This window comes from Rhineura floridana, chromosome 4 (genome assembly GCF_030035675.1).
Source record: "Rhineura floridana isolate rRhiFlo1 chromosome 4, rRhiFlo1.hap2, whole genome shotgun sequence".
In the NCBI taxonomy this organism is placed as follows: Eukaryota; Metazoa; Chordata; class Lepidosauria; order Squamata; family Rhineuridae; genus Rhineura; species Rhineura floridana.
The window spans coordinates 83,725,369-83,742,295 of NC_084483.1; the positions used below are offsets into that span (position 1 = coordinate 83,725,369).

At 38.9% G+C, this 16,927-nt stretch overlaps 1 protein-coding gene across 3 annotated transcripts in view; it reads left to right on the forward strand.

The window, feature by feature from the left end:
* The window catches only part of CRYBG1 (crystallin beta-gamma domain containing 1), a 139,026-nt gene that overhangs the window by 121,119 nt on the left and 980 nt on the right, over positions 1 to 16,927 (forward strand). For all 3 annotated transcript variants that reach the window (XM_061623496.1, XM_061623497.1, XM_061623498.1), the window contains 4 exons: positions 4,349 to 4,488; positions 6,382 to 6,505; positions 7,437 to 7,595; positions 9,401 to 9,563. In XM_061623496.1, coding sequence (XP_061479480.1) covers positions 4,349 to 4,488; positions 6,382 to 6,505; positions 7,437 to 7,595; positions 9,401 to 9,563 — 586 coding nt within the window. The remainder of the gene's footprint in view (positions 1 to 4,348; positions 4,489 to 6,381; positions 6,506 to 7,436; positions 7,596 to 9,400; positions 9,564 to 16,927) is intronic.

Sequence of the window (16,927 nt, forward strand, 5' to 3'; positions counted from 1 at the left end):
TGAAGGGGACTAAATCCTGCCCTCTCCGGACCTTACCTGACTTTAATTCATTGAATAAAGCAAATTTCTTAGCCTGACTCACTTCCAATACTGGAATTGGGGTAGGATTAGAAGGATCTGTATTGGATGTGAAATTTCTTTTATATGAAATAGTTTTAATTGTTTTTATACATGAAGTTATTTTAGAGATTAATGTTATTTCTTCAATTTCTTACCCACCCTTTACCGTATGCTCCCAGGGCAGGTTACACCAATTTAAAAATACAATATTTTATAATACAAAAATATAATTGCTTCTATTGATGATGTTTTTGTTGTTAACTTGCTTTGAGATATTTCATAGGAAGTGATTTATAAATGGAATGAAATAAATAACAAAAAAGCTTAAAGTGATAGAGTCCAGTAGGATAATCCAGGCAGGGGAGATGGTGTCACTCACCCCATCCGAGTGCTCCTTTCATATAAAAATAGAAGCCTAATTCCCTGCTTTATAAGAAAGGGGTAGACTTATGATGATTAAATATACATGGCTGCCTTATGACATCTACTTTGGCCTTGATACTGAAGGGCACATGACTACCCAAATCTCATAGATGCACTGTTGTGCCAAATTTGATGAAAAGAAAACAAAAGGATGGCTTTTCCAGTTTGTATCCAAAACTAGAGATTTTTGGATGCAAGTCCAAACAAGCCTTTTAAGCAGAGAACTTTCCCAGTCTGTATCTGTATTGGAATTGTTTTAAAGATGTTTTTTATCACTTTATTGCTTGTTTGCCATCCTAGGCTACTTTGGACAGAAGGATGGGATATAATAAATAATAAGTAAAGTACTTTAAAATCCCATTGATATCAGTGGTATAAAGTTGAGTATAACAGTAAGTAATCTTCCTATTGAAATAAATGGAACAGAGTGTTCAACTTTGGCTGGAATATGTCTGTCTGGTAGTTCAAAATGGAAACATATTTTCCTTCCAGCAATTACAATAGCAAGAAACTGAAGGTCTCAGCGCCCAGTTGAAGTCAACAACAATATGACTTTTACATCAGGATCTTCTAAAATGCTGGCTTCAACTTGTGTGGGTGTGAAGACATTTTGGCTATTGTGTATCATTGTAATAAACAGAGGATAGTCCCAGTTCTCAAATAAGAACCTGTCCTTTTAACAATGAGTAGTAGCTTTTCATAAGTTAATATAATAATATGCAGGTTTTAAACTTCAGTTTTTAAATGTTAATAAATTAAAGGCCAGATGATTACTCAAATTATTTGTTTTTTAAAATAATGAAATCAAATACACTACTTACTACTAGTAGTCCAGCAAAAGTCTTGAATTTATTAACAATAGAAGTGAGTCAGAATGGGGGAGGGAGAGGTACTTTTCATGAAATCTTTAGTCTTTTATGAAAATGAGTCCTCTTCAGCAGTTCTTCAATGTACAAATTAACAAGGGCAAAGGGTGTGGAGTGGAACAACAGATATTCCAATATTACTAATGTAGTTGGCTGATTTCTTGCTGAATTTCTATGCTGTGGGGCATGAAAAAACATGGAGATACAATTGCATTACCATTGGTAATGGTACATAACCAAACCTGATTGGCTATATAATACAGTAGGGCCCTGCTTTACGGCGTTCCATTTTCCAGCGTTCCACTGATGCGGCGGCTTTCGATTAGGAGAAATTCCCTGTTTTAAAGCCGATTTTGCGCTTTCGCGGCATTTTCGCATGACGCAACCCATTATAGTCAATGGGTTCCGCTTTACGGCAATTTCCGCTTTATGGCGGGGGCCTGGTCCCTAACCCGCCGTATAAGCGTGGCCCTACTGTACCATAATGTCATCTAGTTCAGTATATAATCCCTGACTGGCTGGGATCACGCAAGATGGGAAAATAAATAGGTGGCAAAGAATGGAAACCAAGTAGCTGTGAACAGCTGTGAAATGAACAAGAAAAGGTACTGGGGAAACTTTCGAGGGGTATTTAACTCTCTGCAACCCATTTTTACCTCTTGTTTTTCTCAGGCAAAAATTCAGAGGAGCACTAGAAGTCAACCCTTCTAAAAGTGCTTACTACTTAATAAATACACAGTATCCATTCCCTTGCTCATGAAGGACCAAAGCCAGTAAATTATCTGCTCTGCATTTATCAAATAACGGTCATATTTAGACACAACCATTTCAACCCCAAAGCAAAGATTTGTATTTAAGAATGTGTTAGTGATTAACTTGCACTGAAAGAAATTGTTGGTGCTAAATAAATGTTTTCTTTTAAAGTTCTGTTAACAAAACAAACAAATGGCAAGACACCTGCTTTTTCGTATACACACTTTGAAGTGTTTGCCTGGAATCTAGTTTATGTCTTGCTTACATAACAAAATAATTCCACATTCTTGGTATTAAGCAGACATGCTTGAACGCAAAGCTGTTTTATTCAGATTTTCATTGGCTCTGCTGAGAAACCAGCTGTCTTTGGCTTGCCCTCAACTGTCCTCTAGTAGCAACCATCCCTGCAAGCTGCAGCACATAGGCAGAACAGAAGACAAGCAGGGCCATTCAGTCGTCTCTGCTAAGAGACCAACTGCCTTTGGCTCTTCTTGTCCTTCCTGTGCCACCTTGGGATAGCCATTTCACCAGATTATCTGAACTGTTCCCTCTCAGCTGGTCATTATAAGGATTGTATTTTTAAGAACTGGTACCCAATATATTTTTTCCTCTCCTCCCTCCGCATTCCTTTTTCTTTTTATGTCATGTCTTTCAGAGTGTAAGTCTGTACTGTATTATTAATAATAGTATGTAAGCCCCTCTGGGAACCTTTGCATGCAGCTGAAGAGCAGAATAAAGATGCTTTACATAAAATAAAAGTGTGTTAAAATAGAAGATAGAATAACAGCGCTTCATACAGCTCAGGAACTGAATAATTCTGTTCCAGGCTTGGAGAGTATTGCAACCTGTGTTTTGTGCCTGCCCCATCACAACGCTGAGTGAAGTAGGGTACTTGGTACATAAAGCTAGCTTCTTGCAATGAGGCTATCCCAGAGGAAAAGTTACCTTCCATTCTCCTTGGCCTTTGCCATATACCTGGGTGTGTGCTACAGTGCCTGCTGGGAGTGTTGGAAACTTCTGACAGCCAGACACACCCTTCGTATATAATTGCACTTCAGGATTAACTGTTTTTGTTCTCTTTCCCAACCCTGTAGATGTTTGAGACTATTATGTCTGATATTTTGTCAAAAGGTTTTTCAGTGCTCGCCCAGGTTATTTCATTATAAATTTTTCGTATAGCGATATTTGTACTCATACAACAACTTTCATGCTGCAAGAGGATTTCTGTACCTAGTTCCAAATTCTTCTTTCTGAACTGTGAATGCCATGAGTACTTTTTGAAACCTTTAATAAGAAAGTAAGGCCTATGAATACACCTTGGATGCATCCATATCATCTCTAAAATTGGATATTTATATATATCCATTGTGAGCTGCATATACTGTTTGGAGTGCTATAAAAAGTCACTTTTTAATCAGTAATTCTTATGCATGGAATAAGTGCATAAAACCTCCATGGTCAGAGGCACTATGCTTCTGCATACGATTGGCTAGAAACTGCAGGAAGGGACAGTGCTTTTGCATGCCCTAAGGCATCTGGTTGGCCACAGATGTTGAAATGGATGGGCCGCTGGCCTGACCCAGCAGGCTCTTCTTATGTTCTTAAACTGTTATATATATAAAGTGTTGAATACCAGAGTTCTTACTGTGTAAAGAATTACACCTTTACATGTTTGTAGCACACCTGTTTGTCCATATAGCTGTAGGGGAAGTTCTGCAATTATAGTTGCTGCTGACTCATGAAGATGCGAGCCAAAAATGGAAGGTGTGGCTGTATGTCATCACCTTGCTTCTCTTTCCACAGTTTTCATCCCACACTTGGAATAACTTTTTCATGAGTAATGCCTTTTATTTTAGGCTTGGCATCTAATCAGTTCTGCACCATAGGACTTGTCTTTCATTTCTTTAAAAATGTAGATGTATTAGTTAAAAGTTATTTAGCTTGAGACGGGAACTTAAGGCCTTTCCAGATGCCATGGTTTACCCATAGGATTTGTATTGCATTAGTGAACCCAAATATTCCCCCTGTAAGAGAATTGTTCAAATGCAAGTTGCTGGAAGACTATAGTTTTAGCAAAGGAAATGGCTGTGTAATACTAATGAAAAATTATTTTCCTCAAAACATGAGAAACCCCAAATATAAGTGGCCCATAGTGCTTGATGAACATCCTATAACAGCCCAGCATGTTGTTTTTTTCAATAAAACGCTGATATAAAAGAAACAAATGACCTTCTCTTTTAAAACAGGAGCTTTCTGAGTCAGCCATAGCCCTTTTCGAAAAGGAAAACTTCAGGGGAAAGAAAATAGAATTTACCACTGAAATCATAAATCTCCAGTTTCTTGGCTACAATCCTCATGTAGCTTCAGTAGAAGTCCGAGGCGGCACGTAAGTTAACTTTCTGAAGTTAGGGATTTATTATTTGTGTAATTTAAGTAACCCTTAAAATTGTAATCCTATGCACACTTGTCTGGGAATAAGACTCAGTGAGGTTTACTTCTGAGAATATAGGTATAGGATTGTACTGTACGTTGCATTTCATAGATGTATTTTTTAAAAATAAATAAATCTCCTGACTCAATGAAAATGTGTAAGACTGCCTCAGGTTCAGAGCAGACGTCTTGGTCACTGCTAGAATCACATTTACATATGGGGAACTGAGACCAAGAAATAGTGGATGGCATTGAATGGTAGTCCTACTCAGAGTAGAACCATTGACGTTAATAGACAAGACTAATTTAGGTTCATTAATTTAATGGGTCTACTCTGAGTAGGACTTAGCTGAATACAGCCCAGTCACTTGTCAGAGGCTATTTAATGAGTCTCTGAGGCAGGGATGGGGCCTACTTTTCAGCCCAAGGGCTACATTCCCTTCTGTGGAACCTTCTGGGGCACAAATTCTAGTGGCAAGCAGAGTCAAAGAGCTAAGTGGGCAGAGCAATGGTCATGGCTCTTACCTTTGTACAGTAGGCTACAAGCCAAAGTCAAAGGTTTCTGCCCTCTCCAACCAGGCAAACAAGAAGCATCATTAGAGTTCAAGGATGCATTCCAGCCAGACAAAAGCACTTGAAGAGAATAAAAAGCATGGCTAGTAAGGGGTGTGGCCTGCAAAAAGTACCAAGGGCTAGATCGAGAGGCTTGGAGGCTTACATTTGGGCCCCAAATCTGAGGTTCCTCACCCGTTTTAAGGATTTGAACCTAGATATTTTAGATTGCCTTGATAACTGAAGCTAGGATGAACTCAAGTTTGTTACTCTGCCAAGTTCTCAGTAGCAGTTTACGTAGCAAGACATTGTCTGAATGTGCCATATTTCAACAGACTAGCCAGAAAACTCCATTCGAAGTTCTCCAAATCTGGTCTGGTACTTGACATGGATTTGGAAGTAGTCTGCATACACCAGCGTTTGTGGAAGGAAGAGCCACTGTGCAGGCCATGCCTTTTCTATTAATAACAAAATATAATTGCTCGCTTGTCTATGATTTTTCAATGGCCAACATTTTTTTCTAACAATTCAGGTACCTGCATGTCCCCATACTTATTTTTTCCAAATGGCTTGTTATCTTGGGCTTAGTGCAGACATAACATTTATCCATCATTTGGAGTTAGCCACAAGTTTTTGTTTTGTCCCTGGTAAAATTCCAAATCCAAAACTTGATATGCCCTGCCCCCAAGAGTACAGGATAGGGAGATGCTGACAAGATCTACTGTTTACCTTACAAACTGAGGCTAGAAAGATGGGGTGGTGGTATACTCAGTTCAGATGTAATGCTTAATACAAGCTGTGGTTTTCAAGGCCACTTCAAACCCTGGCTTCATATCCTGGTTAGCATCTAATCCCTAATCCAGAATTAGTCAAGTGTACTGCATCTAAAGATCCTCTAGAAATTACTGTCCATTGATCAGTTCATTAGTTACTGTTCAAGGTTGGGGAAGCTTGTGCAAAGGACAAGCTTGATCCCATCTCAGCTTTTCCAGTGACATTCCCTGTTTTTTATTAGTCCTCTTTTAGGTATTAGTTATTATGATGTCTTTATTGTACCCAAATATGCACCACTGTTTCATGCAATATGGGATAAAGCCACCTACCTAAACGTAATTACTTTGCAGCAATTCTCACTGGTTTTCATGAGACATTACCATATTCTTAGGATTGCTACTGAAGTAAAATGTATAAACATTTAACCAATACCACTGTAGTAAACATTCTTAAAGGTTTCTGTTTATCTTAAATCATATATACTATTTCATGGAACTAATTAGTAAAATATTGTTTGTTTCAGATGGATTATTTATGAACATAATAATTATAGAGGCCGTCAGATTTTATTATCACCTAAAAAAATATCAAACTGGTGTGAGTCAAGTGGCTACCAAACAATAGGTTCTCTACGCCCTTTACTGCGGGTAAGACACTACAGCCCACTCTGAGATGTGAAAAGCATTTGCGACTCTGCTATCCTACTCGTATTATAGCACTGATCAGCTCTCCTCCTATTCCTTATCCTAGTATTGTACAAGAGTACCATTTTAATCGCATCATATGCTAGAGACATGGTGTCCCTGCAAAAATGTCTAGAAGTCTGATACAGGGCTTTAAAATGACTTGGATTGCACCACTCAGTTCCAATTAACAATTCTGCCGCTTTTGGACAAAAAAGTAGAATTGTTTTTGAGTGGCTTAAATTTAACTAAATTGCTTCGTGGAGATTAGCACCACTAAATTGCATGCAGTTTTAAACACCTTTATTCTCTGTGAACTCTCAGCAGATATGTTATTGCTGAATGGAAGAAAATCAGGCAGCATACTGCTAACACTCTTTTCATTCAGGCATTATATAAAATTACTGGTAGAATACTCAATACTTCATGATCATGCTCTGAATATTATTGCGCTTGATATTTGGAGACGTTAGAAGTATATCTTAATGTTTAGATTGAAGGCAATGATCTCAGATTTCTTGCTTCCTATCAGTTGCACTGATCCTAACTATTCAAAAGTAAACATTCCACTCTTCATATATGGGTATCATTTCCACATAAGAAAAAGCATGTTTACTATTATACTGCCATGTATAATTAATGGACATATAATTATGTGCATGTCTTTTCCTACATAGAAAAGTGATATCCATATAGTAAATTATCATGTGTAATGTATGCCTGTGTTTATTTTATATATTTCTCTGATCCAGGGTTACAATACTATTATTGTAAAAGATGGAAGCATCTTGAGGTACTTAATTAAATTATTATGCTGAGGTTAGCCACACAGAGGACATAATACTTGCAGGTATTATAGTACAAGAGCTGTGGTCTTCTTCTTTTTTGTATACAGAAACAAGCATACTTCAGACTTCGAAACAAAGAAACAGGAAAGTTCATGTCCGCTGATGGAAATCTAGATGACCTGAATCTTCTAAGGATACAGGTTGCAGACGATACTAAATCTGATGAGCAAGTCTGGATTTATCAAGATGGTTTCATCAAATGTAGGGTAAGGTTCTGTATAAAACATTCCTGGCTAAGAGTTGAATTCAGCATCCATTACATATTGTCCACCAGAAAAATCAAAAATAGCTTTTTCTGGGCTATGAGAAGTGAATACTAACTGAAATGGGGCCATTCTCTTTTCATTTTCAATTGTGAAGGTGAACTCTTCAGTAGTTTCTGCTTTGTTGAAAAAATGGTGTTATTTGGTATAGGCAGCTTTGTAACAGGGTTGGTACCATACTTTCATGAGTCCTTGGTATGGTCCCACCATAGAGGCCCCAATCTGTCATTGCTGCCATCTCTGCCTGGCACTGCTGTTGCCACCTGACATTGCTACTACTGCCAGTCATTCAGCCTTCCTTCAGATGTGCTTACCTGCTTGGCATCAGATTGAAGTTTGGGAAATGGAGACCGCCCACTGAGGATCGGAATTGACTTGGCTGCCATCCAAAAGCACCACCCACTGGGTAAAGCATATAAGAGAGAGAGTACCTTGCAGTAACAGTACTGGGAAGGAACCCCAATTTCAATCCTGGTGTGCCCTGCCAGGATGCATTGTAAACCCAACAGCTGCCCTCGTGTGGCCGATGATGATGCTGAACCTATTAATCGTCTTTTTCTAAAATTGGATTTTCAAGAGATCAGTTCCATAGCAATTCTTAAAGAAAAATAAAATGGACTTCTGCTATAGGCAATATTCTTCCCCCACTCCAGTCTTTATTACTGAATTTGTTACACCAAGCTTATGTTCAAGGCCACTTTTTTAATGACGTAACAAGATTACTGAAGAAATGAAAATGCTGAAATAAGACCAACTTTACGGCAGTACAAGTGAGGGGAGGGAAGCCGTTTGATTTGTTCTTTTTGGTCTTGTCCTTTACTGACCTTAAAGATTGTGCGCCCTTCAAAAACAAGGAGTCGATATAATTATGATCAGCCCTGAACCCTTGACAAATATAGATGGAAATGCTGAGTTTTGAAAGTAGTCTTTTAGAGCATTCACTAAGAATCATATTGCCACCTGTTTCCAGGGTTTTAGGGGAAGGTTTTGCTGGTTTTGAATCATATTCTACATCAAGGCTTGCCACAGTAGTGACTGCCAGCACTAGCCTAGCAGCTAGTCCTAAACAATTCATTTGAAAGTAAATCCTATTGAACTACATTATTCTATTATCAAAGTGGTGGGTTGTTTTTTTTAGGATCTAACATCAAAACAAAATGAATAGAGCTTTAGTGACAAGCCAATTGTCTATTTTTAAAAAGTTGTATAACATGACTTGAAACATTCTGCCAAAGGGAAAAATTTCTCAGCTTATAGTGGAATGGCTTGCTTCCTTTTGATAAACCAAGAACATGTCTCAACATGGGTGAAAACAGAAGCTGTGGGCTTACAACAGACTAACAGTGAAGGTGTTGATTTTTTAATGCCCCATCTAAAACAGTGCAAAAGGGCTTTCTATATTTTCAGTGGTGACATTTAGAAACATTGAAGTGCTATTAGACTATTTGATACATAGACAGCCTAAGGCACTCAAGGCAGGTTACAATTGTACACTTGTCCCACCCATTCACCAGCAGATAAAAATAAGGTAAGGTAGCATTTTGTGGAGAACAAGTGAAGAAATATTAAGTAATTATTGCCATAACAGCAGATAGTAACTTAACTTCTGGGTATTCTACTGGAATCTGTTCAATGTAAGCTATAGAGACGTGGAAATATACACAAGTCTATCCATAAATGTCCACAAGTACAAGCTTTGTTGGCAAGAGCAAGGCTTTTTGACTGATACTGTCTGTTTAACTGTGCAGCTGGCGGAAGACTTTTGCTTGACAATTGTAGGAAACCTGATTACACCTGGTGCCAAACTGGGCCTCACACTTCAGCAGAATGAGGAAAAGCAAAGCTGGAGTATTAATCCAGATGGCAGGATCTATAGCAAGATGAAACCACACTTAGCATTAGATATTAAAGGTAAGACTCTCTTGGCCATAAGATATAAACAACTCTGGATTGGTATTTACTGAGACTGAACTTCTAAGACTAAGAGGGAAGAAACACATGGCTTCATTCGATTCATTTTGTGCATTGCATGTTACACAATCTAAATTCCATATGTTCTTCAGCTAGCCCATGATCTTGTGACAGCTACCATCCTTTTGATTTGATTAATGTATAGCATTTTTTAAGGCATGCTTTCCGAAAAGGGTGGTGGTGGAAAGACACACTTTGAACTCTTATAGCTAATGTGAATTGGAAGACACGGTTCACTTTTGCCTAAGTAAGGGGCTGGCCTACTCAACATAAAGAATCAAGAACATGGTTTGCTTTGCAGTCCCTTAGAAAAGGACTGTTGAAAACTAAACACACCCCATAATAGAACTGGGAGGAGGGAAGTAAAGGGAGCATCAATATTGGGGTCTTCAGGATATCACAATATACCTAGCTATCTGGTTGCATTGATTTGCGATAGATGCTGTTTTGAAAGTATGCTTTTTAAAACTGCTCACGTGAGGGTGGAGAATCTAAAATGTAAAAAACTTTAGTTTAATAACTAATACATTCAACTCTGTGTTCCTATGCATTAATCAATGGTTTCATCTGAGTTCAAAGCTCAGAATTGTACTCATTGTGACTTAGCAACAGATACTGTTTCTAATCTAACTGTAGTCATGGACAAATAGTTACACATCACACCTGGGTGCCCCAGAAGTTGATTCCCTTCAACTATAAAGACATATCTAGCCACTTTAATAGGGTTTTGTAAGCACTGCAGTGTAGATGTGCATTGACAGTATATACAGTAGGATACTTATGTACATGGTTGTCAAAAACTGGATTAGGATCATTGTATTTTCTGAACAATTTATATATGGTGTGGGTATATGAATAGATGTCAAAGGTACAAAAGCATTTTAGCAAGTCCTACTGCACCAAAGAATTTTGCCAAGCTCTATCTATTACTTGGGTCACAGCAGTTCAGTGTATTATAGGTCAGTTAGTATTTACTGAGTTCTAGTTATGCTAATGTCAGAATATTCAGTTTAATTAAAAAAACAGGGTGTCCAGTGATACCTTAGATGAAAAGAAAAGCATTAATCAGGACATTAATGCCTACCCTTGCATGTAAACTTGTACAGTACTTCATAAGTATGTGTAATGATGCCCTCTTGAGGATGTAGTTAATTAGTACAGTTAGAACCAATACCAAAACAGTGAAACTCGTTTTCATTTTATTGCATTGAAACTTTTAATAACAAAAACCTGACTTTATTTGTTCACTACTAACTACTACGAAAAATTTCGAGTAATTTATAAATAACAAACTGTTCCCATAGTTCTTACCACATATCCTTCACCAGCTCATGCTTCTCTAGAATTGTTTCTTGTCAATGGAAAAATTACAGTACATTTGTAAAAAGCATTATTTTATTATGATCTGTCAATTTGGGATTTAAGACTTTTTTCTTAATCTACAAGGCTTCCCCAACACACACACACATTTAATGCTTGCCATATATATGAGATGGGTAGCATATGGATGTGCTACAGTCCATTCTGAAAATAAAAAATGCTTTTTTCTCTTAGCTAAATAGCATTCTTTTACAGGTAGCAATACATTAGGCATCTTGAGTAGTAAGCATTCTGGATTGGTGATGAGCATAACTGATCATCTTTAGTCCACAGAGATCAATTGCAAGCATTTTTAAAGTAGAGACTAAAATATATGCAAGCATCAATAATTATCACTATGTGCAAATGATTTTAAATTAAGTAATGCAAATTATTATATGATATACATTCAATCAAAACCTTAATATTATCAGCTATGGTCTGAGAGCATGGTCTAAAGCTAAGATGACCCAGTATCTTGAGCCAGGTATGGTCTGGTTAGTATCTGAATGACAAGCCGACTGAAAACTCTATGCCATCTTGAGTTCTGTGATGGAAGACAGGTGCAATACAAATGTAGTAATTGTATACTTTCCCTTAAAGTGGGGCAGGGACCTCAGCCCCATGGGTAATGTTGACTTGCCAGGGGATCAAATTTAGCCCACAAAGTCATTTTCCCCAAACCATGTCCACCTGTCAATCAGTTGGCATCATTCATGATGCCAACTGATGGGCGGGGAGGGCATGGTTAAATTTGCCTTCACTTTGCAGTCCTGTTCCAAGGAGGAAACTGGTTCTCTCAGCCAAAGCAGCAGGATTAAAAAAAAAACACCTCATCAACTGAGAAGTGTGTGGTGATGTTAAATCCTACTCAGTTGCCTTGCTGAGAGCAGATGTGTTGCCAAAGCAAGTAGCCCATTTTTTTGCAGGCATCAGCTGCAACAAGGACATCTCCCACTTACATCTGATGCTTATGAAATGCAGGCTTCTTTCTGCCCTCCCCATTAGCTGACTGCCAGTATTATGCTCAATCTTCTCTTCTTTTTGGTGATCACTTGTGACCAAGTAAGATTGTCTTCCAAAATATAGTCTTTAACAATGGATCCGTCTGAATCTGTATCCACCGCCGATGTACCAGTCCATGACTAGGGGCTTCTGGATTTCAGTCCTGCCCCCGTTGCCATTTGCCGGTTGCCATGGGTCTTTTGTTATGGAAGATGCCTGTGCGTGAATTTGTTTTATGTGGAAAGATCGGCGCACCATGATCAACACACATTCTTGACAGAAAAAGGCTTTGATCCAATGGCATGGGTACCACGATGATTGGAAGTCCATTGGAACACACAAGCCCACTCACCACTACCCAGAGCAATGAGCACAAGGCTGGTGACGTACCTTGCACTGTGGTTCCCAACAAGCAGTTAGCTGTCAAGTGCTTAGGAACCCCTCGCAAGGGATTTTGGCAGGACAAGCCACCTGTCAATATGTGATGTTGTAATGGCATCATGTGACTGACAGGTGAATTGTCCCACCCATCAAAGATGCCACACCCCTGCCATAAAGATTTTTATGTGAAATAGTAGGGCAAGAATGCTTATAAAAAACCTGAAATTTGCCCTAGTCAAACCAAAGTCATGACTAATCTCAAAGTCATCTTAAACAAGTTAGTTGTGATAAAATCCTGTTACTCTAAGACTCACTACTAGTAGCCTCTGATTGCTATGGAAATGAAGTGTGTGTAAGCCTGTCACTGTGGAAAATACGTGCTGGATAAGTAAGCATACATAGCAATATACCTCATAGACTGGAAGACTGGGGGTCAGGATTTCTGGTAACAACCAGGAACAGTCATCTATACTTACAGAATGCAAGATTCATTTACATGGCAGCTAAGGTGAAGGGAAGAGAATGCAGCCAAGAGGCAGAGCTTGGAAGATTACTTTTAAAAAGTAATAAATTACAGTTACAGTTACATGGCCCCAAAAGTAGTAATTACCGTTACAATTACAATTGCTCTGAAAATGACTGATTACTTTTTCTCAAAAGTAATCACTACAGTTACATTTCAGTTACTTTAAAAAAAACTGCCTACAAGGTGCTGGCCTTGGCTGCTGCACATCTGAGTAGCCTAAAACAACATTAAAAATAAACACACACATACAGAGGTAGTAGAATCATTCTTTTTATCCATGATAGCAGTAGTGGACTCTCCGCTGGTAAGGGAGATGGAGAGGGAGGCAGAGGCCACTACTCAGATCTTTGCACATCAGACCAAATGCAACCACCACCCCCAGCCAGCAAGCATAATCTCTCTCACTTAACCACCTCCCAGACCCTGCCCTGCCACCAACTAAGGGACACTCATCCAAGCAAACATTTTCCCGAGATGCAAAAAAGTTAAAAAACTGAAAATGCAGCACAGTAGCCAGAGACACTTTGTGTGCCAAGTGCAAACACAGTATTCACACACTCACACACATCATCTTTCACCTCCACAGTTCTTTATCTCCATTCTGCAGCTGCCTCCTCCTCCTTTATCCATGTTCTTGCCCTCTGGCTCCTCTTCCCCTCCACTCCTTTTTTTTTAAACAATTGTTTTCTCCACTCCACCCTGTCTCACTCTCCACCTCCTCCCTTGTCGCCTCCTACCCACCCACAGACCATGATGATAATGAAAGTTAAAGAGGAAAGCACAAAAGCAGGACTACAGCTGAACATCAAGAAGACTAAAATAATAACAAAAGATTTATGTAACTTAAAGTTGACAATGAGGACACTGAACTTGTCAAGGATTATCAATACACAGTCATTAACCAAAATGGAGACAACAGTCAAGAAATGAGAAGAAGGCTAGGACTGGGGAGGGCAGCTATGAGACAACTAGAAAAGGTCCTCAAATGCAAAGATGTATCACTGAACACTAAAGTCAGGATCATTCAGACCATGGTATTCCCAATCTCTATGTATGGATGTGAAAGTTGGACAGTGAAAAAGGTAGAGAAGAGAAAAATAAACTCGTCTGAAATGTGTTGGAGGAGAGCTTTGCAGATACCATGGACTGCGAAAAAGACAAATAATTGGGTGTTAGAATAAATTAAACCAGAACTATTATTCTCCTGCAGGTAGGAAGGGCAGGATATAAATCAAATAAAAAATAATAAATAAATAAAATCATTAGAAGTTAAAATGATGAAACTGAGGTTATCATACTTTGGACACATCATGAGAACACATGATTCACTAGAAAAGACAATAATGCTGGGGAAAACAGAAGGGAGTAGAAAAAGAGGAAGACCAAACAAGAGATGAATTGATTCCACAAAGGAAGCCACAGACCTGAACTTACGAGATCTGAACAGGGTGGTTTATAACAGACATTATTGGAGGTCACTGATTCATAGGGTCACCATAAGTCGTAATCGACCTGAAGGCACATAATAACAACAACGTATGTGCTGTCGTTCATCCATAGGCACTCCGTCCTATCCTAGTCCATTCCATTCTGTCTCATAGTTTGAGAGCTTTCAAAAGCAAAATGCCACATTAAAATTCAAAACTAAAAACTATCAAATACAGATTTTAAATAGGGATTGGAGATAAATTTGTTCAGTTTGCATTTTAAATCAAACCTACCTAATCTGTACTTCTCGAACCAATAAGCAAACAGAAACACAACTATTCTTCAAAAATTAGCATTTCTCTAAATTTTGTGATGTGGTTCTCCAACCAAAAAGTGTGCACAAAAATGCATAGATTAGCAAAGATAATGAGCAAAACTACATTATATTAAAGGAAAATGATTGTAAAAATGTGTATATTAGGAGAAAGCTGCACAAAAATGTATATGAATTCACAAATTAGTGTGGAAATGGAGTGGACTGAAGGCTGGAAAATGAGAAACTGAGAGAAGGTTCATTCTTCCCTAGGTCCAAGTTCTGCCTTTCCATTTCAACAGCACACGCACACACAGAGAGGTAACAGCTACTCCAAGTGGCTAAAAGCCTAGTGGCTGTTTGTGTGGGCATTCCAAATATGGCCACAAGTGCCCCTGAGAGAGATATGCCTTCTTCCCAGGAACTGATATGCCATCTTTTTGAGAGACTCAGCCCCTCTTTTCTCTAGAAATAAAGCCCTGCTTAAATGATTATCATTTTTTAAGGAGTAAACATTTTGGTATTCAACACTGAAAAAAGCATCCGTTTTTAAAAGAGTTAAAATCTGATAGAAAAAGTAAATACTGTTCTGCCCGACATAGATGGTAGTCTTAAATGCTTATGTTTTCAAAGGCTGGCAAACATCTACAGTGAAGTTATGAACCTATGTTATGTTATGAAGTTATGTTACTTCTTCAGGGGGTGATAGCTGGAAATGTACTGGGGTTCTTAACAGTTATTAAGTTGTCTCAAATGTTGTTCATCAACATGTCAAGCAGTAACTAAAGCCTGATGTAAAGCTATGCATCTGCATTCTAAAGGCAGAATTTCCAAAAAGGAGCTATACCACCAGAGCACATGCATGCCAGCTATTCATTGAATACTTGGCAATCCAAGCTGCATCAAAAAGACTGATTTCAAGCCAATATTTGCCATATATTTTGGAAAGAAATGCATAAATTCAGATAAATAATGGTGCCATATAATGGCTCAAATGGACAAAAAGAAGTGAACAACTTCATACAAAGCATAATTCACTTGCAGGCCATTGCCATAAAATCTGGTGAAGACCACTAGCTTATTTGGCTTTTTTAAAAGGATTAGATAAATGCATGAAGTCTGTTAGCCATGATAGCTAAGTACACAACGTTTCAAACACCATATGCACTTGGAATACCTCATGTACATTAATATTTCATTTAACTGTGGTGTCCCGGGAAATGTTCAGTAGATTTGGGTTGTTGCAAGGGCCAAAACAGACACGATGCAGGAGATCTGCAAGTAGTTTTTCCCCACTTAAAAGCAACTGCGTTTTGTACAATTTGTATTGGAGCAGCAACCAGTGGTGTAGTAGTAAATTTTGAAGTACAGGAGTTCATCACAATAGCCCTTATAGTTGCGCCTGCAAGGAGAATCCAACAATACAGGCAACTGTGTTATACATGCACACACAACAGCAGCAGGAGGAGGAAGGGTGGTTTAACCCTTTGCCCCATACCATTAAATCATCCCTGAAGCTCCAGTGAGCATCTCAGTGAAAAAAATTGCAGGCATGATAGCAGTACTTCTTTTTTTTTTGCACAGGTTGGGTTTATAGCTATTTCAGGGGCAACAGGTCTGGAAAACAGCAAATAGGGGAACTACTAACTCCCCTCTCCAACACCATAGCTCCAGTCAACCTTACAACCCCTTCCTCCCCCCTGGCTACTTTGAAGTATTTCTGAGATCTATTTCAGCCTTAAGAATTATTATGACACAAATATCACACTAATCTAGAACACTATGAAGTGTTGTAAAGAAGAATTCTTAGACAATTGCAGCACTGTTTTACATGCCTGTGTAATGCTGCTGGTGAACACACATTTCAAATCTGGATGTACAATTCTGAACTTTATGTGTATGGCTAATTTGAGCCATGAAAGAGGAGCAAATGTGCACTATTGCACCTATGCAATTTGCTTCAGGTTTTGGTCTGGCTTTATATCTAGCATAGCATATTGCTCAGTGATAGTAGTCAGAACTCCACCAAGGTTAGCTGGAAGTTGCTGTGACTACATTTACCTCCACAGTTACAAGAGTAAGAGGGCACCTCCAGGCACGAGGGAGGGAGGTGACAGGCACGAGGGGGGAGGCGGCAGCAGGTGCGAGGGGGTGACAGGCACAAGGGGGGAAAGGGCAACAGGCGCGAGGGGGGAGTGGGCGACAGGCATGAGGTGGCGGCAGATGGGAGGAGGGAGGTGACAGGCACGAGGGCGGAGGCGGCAGCAGGTGCAAGGAGGGAGGTGACAGGCG